Source organism: Lampetra fluviatilis, chromosome 1, assembly GCF_964198595.1.
Source record: "Lampetra fluviatilis chromosome 1, kcLamFluv1.1, whole genome shotgun sequence".
Classification (NCBI taxonomy): Eukaryota; Metazoa; Chordata; class Hyperoartia; order Petromyzontiformes; family Petromyzontidae; genus Lampetra; species Lampetra fluviatilis.
The window spans coordinates 4,223,961-4,232,376 of record NC_136275.1 but is presented as its reverse complement, the minus strand read 5'-3'; the positions used below and the strand labels follow the sequence as shown (position 1 = coordinate 4,232,376).

The following is an 8,416-nucleotide window of genomic DNA, read 5'->3' as shown; positions in this document are numbered from 1 at the left end:
CATGAGCGTGCACGTTCGTTGAAGTCTGCGCGCGCGCGCTCCAGCGTTGCCGGGCGTTCGTCCATCACAGTTGATCGATTCCGCTTTTGAGTTCACAACTCAACGCGCGAACGCTTAAATTTGCTTTACGCATTTGAAGATCGTTTAAAGTTACATCTTGTTTTTTCTCCATCGGTTAAACTTAAGAGACGGCATTCTTGAAACAAGTTTACAAAATGCGTAGGTAAAACGTAATAATACCGCTTCATGACGAAGCTGCTAAACACTTAAAAACACACATCTTTAAGGAGCATTAAAAAAAAAATCCAGCTCTCGTTAATCGTAATCCAACACCAACGGCGTTTTGGCAGTAGTGGGGTAGCATCGATGGCTGCTTGTTTCACAACTAGCATTGCCTGCACACTCCGAGTAAAATTGCCAAATTTCTTCCTGGCTTGCTCGGAACTGAACATCTCTCAACCTCGCGGAGGAGAGCTGCGTTGAGGTGTCAAAGACCGGCCCTCCCCTCCACCACGTCCAAGTGTGGCTAAAACGCGTGCGATTTCACATTTAGTACTCTCCCCATCTGTTGTGTCACTGTCGCGTAAATAAACTGCATTTTTTAAGAAGCCCTTATGAGGTGGAGTGAGGAGGGTGGGTGAAACGAGGCCTCTTCAACACCACAATCTGAGAGCATCGGTAAATTCTGGCAGTGTAACACAATTCCAGTCATGAGCGCAACACCACAAGGAGAAATTACGAACTGCACTAAACCTGTAGTGATTTGTGTTTTTCCTTGCACTGCTTTACATGGCATGCGAAGGGACACTTCCACTTTTGGTGGTTTATGCAATTGTCCAGATGCCACTGGCTAGGCCAATGTGAAGGCTAGGCCTGCTTCGTTGCCATGCACATGTAGAGCACAAATTGCATTGACTTGCTTACATAAGTTCACAAATTGATTTAGTAACATTGACGAGTTAATGTCCCCCCCCCCCACCACACAGTTTATCCTCTCCATTAAAGTTAATTCGGTTTCTGTGCGAGCCATCACTATAACGGTTTGCATTGAGGTTCGTCTGGCCAACAGAATTCTCGACTTGCGAGTTAGAATCAAATGCCCAGAGACTGGCTAATTCGTGTTCGCCACAAACCGTTACTGCCGACACATAACAATGCATAACATAAGCATTAGACATACAGGGGTGGAATTCAAAATAAATCTATGTTTAGGCTATGGCTTCTATTAAAATTTAAACTTTCCAGAGCTTCAATCAACTTTGAAATTGCGTAAACAGCCGAAACGCACGCATTTTTGTCTGAAATACATTTTGGCAGTTTCGATTGCATTTTTTTCTAGACAAGTCCTCATTAACCCTGTACACATTAGTGCACTGAAACCATTGTAGCCAGGACTTTAATGCGTGTAATTTATCAGACGAAACTAGGCACGGCTGGTGTGGCATTGCAACCCAAACCGTGCAACACGATGGTTGTTTGCCACCACACATCTCCAGCAAACAAAACTTTGGTTTAATAAAGCATTGTGTTGTGTTTGTGTATTTCATACTTTCTTGGTTTAAATAAAAGCAGAGAGGAGAGGCTTAGCTTCCACGTTTCAAGTCCTGTGCCTTCACTTCATAACACCATGCCCACACCATGCGCTCAGCAAAAACAAATCAAAGTTTGGTCTCGACAGCAACTTCAAATGTTAAATGCGACACAAAATGCGCACATTAAAAGAACCCATCCCAATGGCAAGTGCATTGGGTGCAAATTTCACTGGGGCAGAGTCCCTCTCTCTCTCTCTGTGTTATGGAGGGGGGGGGGGGGTGGGGGGGAAGGAGGCCAGACACGAACAAATCTAAATCGCATAACTGGGTGGGGGCTAAAGAGATGGAAGTTCCCCGGCAATACAACCTCACACGGCATCAGACAGTGTATACGCTAGACGCAACGTCACAACGAGAGCTATTTAATGAAAACACAACTGGGGGGGGGGGGGGGGGGGGGGGGGGGGTGTGAGGCTGGAGTATTCCGCGTAACTAATGAGGGTATATTTGGGGGCTTTGGTGGCCCAGCGGTCCGGTTGACATGCCAAACGCTCGAATCCAAAACTCGTGTGTGCTCCAAGTTGGTGCCTCGGCTTGCTGGCTCCTGCAAGGGTTTTGTGACATATTGCTCCCTCCCCTCCATTTACAATGTAACACTCAAATCTCAACCAGTGCAAGACAGTAAATAAACCTTAAATAAAATAAACCCGGTAAACATGGTAAGCTCCACAGATATACTAAAAAAGAAATCTCAACCAACAGGTGGACTAAGCTGTGACTTCAAGTATGTAACTTCAAGCAATTGAGGAGGGGAAATCTGAATGAGTTCTAGTTTGACCGTCACCTTCTCTAGATTTCAGAAATCTGTATTGTTAGCAAGAAGCAGTTGTGGGGAATATTATCATGGGCACTGGAGCCGAGGGGTTTATGAATCTCCCAAGCAAGCATTACGTCCTTCTAATTCGGACCAACTCAAATGCGTACATTCCTACCGTTTTCCACCACAGATTACCGAGGCCTGGCACAAACTGTTCAGTGCTGCGCTTGCTTGATGCAATTGTCACAAAGTAAAAAAAAGGTTATAACTCCGTGTACTTTACTGGGAGGGGACACTTACAAGATGTGGGAAACACAACCTTCAAACTCCACGTAAAAATACATTTAATTCCAGACATTCTGCAAACCAATTAAAATCTCCTTCGAATCTGCCTTGGCAAGTAAATGCTATTACGGTATTTGTGTAACATTGACACACAAACGTTCCAAAAGTCCACCCCCCGCCCAATCCACATCGTGGAACCTGGGAAATGGCGGCCCACCCTACCTCACAGGGTCAAGTACAGTGGGCCGCTACTGTAGCCGTGATGACCTGTTAGGAAAACCCTGATGATACCCCAGCCAACGGGGCTCTGGGACAAGTTCCATAACGGCAGAACAGGCAGAAGTGGATACCTGCATCCTCAACGGCTGTGGACATCGGGCAGCAGCATCGTCTCTAGCACCTTCGGCAGAAGAAGCTGCTCTCTGGATGAACGGAAAAGCTGTTCTCTTTAACTGCACTCTCCACCTCCCCTGCCAGAGTGTTTTGGATAACCCAAACGTATGAAATGAAAAGACAACCTTACAGCACCTGGTTTCAGCCCCTCATTTAAACGGTGTTCATTGTCGACGAGCACGCAATGCTTGGATGACTGGCACGACTGAAAGTCCAGCTGTGGCAAGGTCAAGCCAGACCTGCAAGCACTGTTCCGTTTACTTCTCTGGAAGGTACTCTACATGAAAGGCCATCGCGTACACCAACTGGCCAACTATAACATCATTATCTCCAGTATCACCGAGGTCAAACTCACAGGGAGTGGTCAAGCCACTGTTGACGGCGCAAGCATCGCGTAATATGGAGGTCGACATCACCTCCCTCCAGAGGAAGTTCAGCATGCCCTCATGAAAATGAAAAACGGTTAAGCAGCTGGGCTAGATGGTATTTCTCCAGAACCGTTGAAAGGTGCTCTGCATCCTATCACCAGAAGTTTACATGAGCTTTTCATCAAGGTCGGGATGTGTGGCAAAGTACATGCTGATTGGAGAGAGAGTATAATAGTTTCTCTACAACGGGAAGGAATCCTGCATGGCATGCAGCAATTAGAGACCTAAATCCCTACTTTCGGGACCGGGAAAGGTTTTTGCTCAAGTAATTCTGGGCAGGCTGCTTGCGAAACACTGTTGCAGAACTGCAGTGCGAGTTCGACTGCCTATTCCGTGTCGCTTAGATTGATTTGAAGGCGGATTTTGACTCTGTGGATCGATCCACGATCTGGTCTGTCTGTCTTGAGAGGGATTGGGATTCCTGGCATCCTGCTGAAACTTGTGAAAAAAGCTGCACGCAGGCAACAAGCGCTAAGGTTCGTGTCGGGTCAGGACTCTCACCACGATTCGAGACTACATCTGGAGTACGTCAAGGATGCGTCAACGCACCGGTGCTCTTCTGTCGCGCTATTTCCTAAATCGTTTGAAAACGTGACCAATGACCTCGGAGTAAGGATTGGCCGGCACCACTTGACCGACCTCGACTACACCAATAACGCAGCTTGGTTTATTGAGAAGCCTGAAACATTCGCACCGATCCCCCAAAACTTGCACAATGCGAGCAAAATGGGACCTCGTGTCTCATGGCAGAAAACAAAAGGCCAGAACTTGAGTTCCAGACCTCTCTTGAAGCGCCCCGTGTTATCAAGGGCAACACTGTCGAGGCACTGGAGGAATTTGTCTACCTGGGATCTGTACAAACCACTGTGGGATGATGTAGACCCGATATCGAACGCTGCTAAATCGGCATTGCCTCAGAAATATTGAACAGTCTGGACCACATTTAATCCCGGAAATGGTTCGGTCCGTCTGGGCACCAAATTGAGTCTAACCAGTGCTGTTTTGACAGTTTTGTTGTACGATGCCGAGGCCTGGACAATGCTTCAAGTGGATTTGCATCCACTTGAAGCAAAATAAATGGTTCCACATGAGAAATGTCACCACTGCATCCGGGACCAGTCTCGGAGCAATCGCGAGCTCAATTCGAGAGAAGACGGCCGTCACCTTTTGAACTCGTCGCCCGTTTTGACACGCAAACTCCAGAAAATTGCGCACTTCACTTGACGGTTGACATTGTAAGTGGACTGCGACCCTCTAAAGAATGGCGCCGCCCCCGTGGTCATCCCCCCCCCACCCCCCCCCCCCATCCACGAGACGTGGATCAAACAAATCACTCGTGACACCGGCAAGGCAGCGAGAGCAGAAATGCTGTCGCAAGAGGTCGTACGTCTGACGCGCCGGTCCTTCGCCGACTATGCGCAATTGATTGACATACAAGCAGGGTAATACAACTGTTAAAAAGTTAATTAATATTCTATGTAAAACTTCCTTTTCCAATTATAATTCTGGCATGTAAATACAAATGTCATCTCTAAAATGTGGCTTCCACAGCTCGCCGAGTTCAGTGAAGCCTTTCGCCAAATGAAAACCTTCTCACACCTCATCCTCAATTGTAGCGCGGACATCAGGCAAGCATCTGCGCCATGCCTGCTATCAATCCCCCCACCGTCCCAGAGCAAAAGTCCACGCAGCAGGGCCAATGCTCTTGCCACCGAGGAGGCAGATTCGTAACACAAAAGGGGCCTTTAAAAAAAAAATAACAAATGCATGTTGCCAAGGTCAAGGTAATCACCTGCACTGCGGAAACCTTCCCTTTTTGCATGCAGCTTGTTCAACACGACAGTATCCCCCTCGTTATTCACAAACTTGCCGTCTGCGATGTTGGCTATTTTGGCTATCCGCAAATCGCATCTGGAACTCTACACGACTGCTGCATCGAAAGCGATGAGACAAAGTGACGGGAGAGAATGTGGTGCGAGAAAGAGATACAATGATGAGCAGGATCATCTAAATTTAAGGCAAGTTGATTCATTAACTATTATTTCATACTTTATTTTTTATTTAAGTAATTTTTCCGTATAACCATTTTTTTTCCCTTTTTTTTCTTTCACGTATTTAATAGCTTATTTATGTATTTTTTAAAAGATCGGTTTTCGTAGGCCAATATTATTAGTATCCCCGAAATGTTGCATTCACGAGCATCTCCGGAGCGTATTCCACACGAACAGCGAGGGAATACGGTACACAAACGGTCAAACTATAAAAACATAAAGGCTACATCACGAGCCCAAAATGTGACATTGACGATCCCAGTTGGGTTCTTCTTACACAAAAGCAAAGCCCAACGTGATCACAATTGTGAAACCTGCTACAGAATCTCCCTCAGAGCGAGAATAAAACACAACAGTGTAATCCCCCACAGCGTCACGTTCCAGGAAATGTCAGGTCAATCTCAGGCTATTGGTGATGAAGGGAAACCACTCAGTTTGTTGCTGCATGACATCACTCACAGCTGTGAAATAGACCCTCTTGTGGTTGACTTACACAGTGCACAACCGTTTATTTAGACTAGTGAGGGGGTGGGAGGGGGTGGCTGCGTTTCGTGGTAAATTTGTTAGAATCAACGATCAACGCAGTTCGATAAACAACGTAGAATAGGAATTGTGCCTTCTTCAGGCAATGCACTCCGATACGAGCATTTAGCATTTCATATTCGGCGTCATTAAAAAACCCACGCTCTTAACGTTCGGGCCCCTTCCTGCGAGCGCCTGGATGACGCACGCTAGCTACATTGCCGCACCCTCCGGAATGGAAATTCTCAACAAAAATTCTGGAGCCAAAAATTTATATTTCATTTAGGTTTTCTTTGAGCCCACTAGTTTCAATAGCCTGGCTAATAAAAAGAGTGCAGCTCGTTTTTGTCATCTGGATCTCACGTGGAGGCCAGGCCTTTGAGCTAAGTGCCTGAAAAGCCTTTGGTCACATTTACACATTTGGCCGCAGACAAGCCTGCAGAGAAAGCACAGCAACTACTTGAGCGTCGCCTGTGAAGCGCCATCATAGGCGAGTGAGCAACACAGAAATAGAGAAGCGTGTTGATGTATAGCAAAAGCGCGATGATATATAACGGTAAGTAAATAAAAAAAACCACCAAGCCATCTTGAAAATTGATGCAGCAACACAAGCGTGTCTGAAATTTAAGAAACTGGCATTCAGGCACGATCAGCTGACAGTGCTGCAGGACACACGAGCCCAGGTGAAGCTGTGGACACACCTGGGACGGTCCGGATGCCCATGTCTTTACAGTAGCTACCAGGCCAAAACCTCCGATTCCTGAACTGAAGAAACAATATTCACCTGAAACCCTGTGCGTACGCCAATCCGCCCATAGACGGCACGACGGAGGGGACACGCTGGAAGGTGACAACTCTCAAAGCTTTCACGGAAAAATTGTCTTCTAAGCAAATCAATTAAGGTGTCTGTACAGTAGCGCAAAAATACAACTATGTTCACACTTCGCATTAAGGGAATTCATTTTTTGTACATCACAGGTCACAAACACCCACCCCCCCCAAAAGCAGTTAATGGCTTTTGGTACATAGCTAGTGTGCTTACATATACAGTACACTCTCTTCCAGGAGACGTCCGGATGATTGTATTGAACGTCTCTCGCCTGCCAGCATTGCGGCTCACCGAGTGGCAGTGTTGCGAGTTTCTCTCGACAGGGCCACCCACCACGTCCATCAAGCACACACTGCCTCCCCCCCACCCACCCCTCCCCCTCCTTGCTTGCAATAGGTTCCACGAGACCACAGCCAGCCCCCCTGCACATGTACAAAACAGCGCTGCAATTTACTCGTGCATTGTGTCTAAGAGCCCGAAGAAATCAAGAGGCTTTCTTCAAGCGCACAATGTCTGACTAAACAGCAAAGTCGCATTTCTTCCTTGGAGATCGAAATGTCAGCGATCTTGCTTCACAGTTATTTGCTTACTCCATAGATCCACATCATTCTGTAGGTCCCATATGGCTCAATGTGGTGTTTTAGGGAGATTAAGAAGAGGTTTACAAGTTGCTTTCACTTGTCTCTGTGCTCCGTGCATTGCGCTCTCTCTCTCTCAAGTGTTAAGAGTCTCAATGTTAATGGGGTCCCTTCAGATTTGCAAAGACCCCCACCAATGGAGGCCACCGGCATCGGACTCCTCTCTTCAGCCGGAGCCCTCACTGCGGGGTCCGGGCCTGCGCCACGTAAGGCCTGAAAGGTCCGCTGTGGTAGCCACCTCTGTACGGCCGCCGCGCGGCCCCATGCGCCGCAGGTGGAGAGTACCGACGGGACGAAGCGGGCGGCGGTCGTCGCGTATGCGTGTCCCGCCCCCTCCACTTCTCTGCCGGCCCGGGGCCCGTCGTGCCACCGCCCTGAGGCCCCGTGGCGGTGCTGCCACCCTGCGGCATCGTGGCGCCGCCGTGCGCATCCACGCCGTTCTCCCAGTCCTCCCCATCTCCTGGGGCCGCCGCCGCCGATACACCGTTGCTGGCGCTTGAAGGTGGAGGCATGGGAGGCGGTTCTTTGGGAGGCCTCTGACAAATTTCGGCATAACTCAGCTTCTTTGGTTCCTGATTAAAACAAAACAAGGATGAGAAAAAACCAAGGTTGCGCATGGATCAATTATCACTTTCAACCATGCGTTCATGTGTTTGAAAGTGCTTATTCATTAATAGCACAGTTGGCAACATACGGTGCGCGAAAGAAGTTCCACATACATATGTGTTCAGAAGTAACTGTCAGGGCAAAATGTATTTGCATACTCGAGCTATGGAACTCTGGATCATGTCTGCAAGTTTTGAACAACCCTTTGCTATTATTGACAACTGGTCAAACTGATTAAACAACTTTATACAAAAGTTGAGTTCATATTGCACCTTGCAGATGGACACATCTAATGTAATGACGCTTTCTACCTTC

At 47.6% G+C, this 8,416-nt stretch overlaps 1 protein-coding gene across 4 annotated transcripts in view; it reads right to left on the bottom strand.

Annotated features, from left to right (window-relative positions):
- Positions 1-986: 986 nt before the first annotated feature.
- LOC144955053 (la-related protein 4-like) overlaps positions 987-8,416 on the bottom strand; it is a 48,410-nt gene continuing 40,980 nt past the window's right edge. For all 4 annotated transcript variants that reach the window (XM_078885426.1, XM_078885527.1, XM_078885482.1 and 1 more), the window contains one exon: positions 987-8,067. In XM_078885426.1, the coding sequence (XP_078741552.1) occupies positions 7,675-8,067 (393 nt within the window). In that variant the 3' untranslated portion in view covers positions 987-7,674. The remainder of the gene's footprint in view (positions 8,068-8,416) is intronic.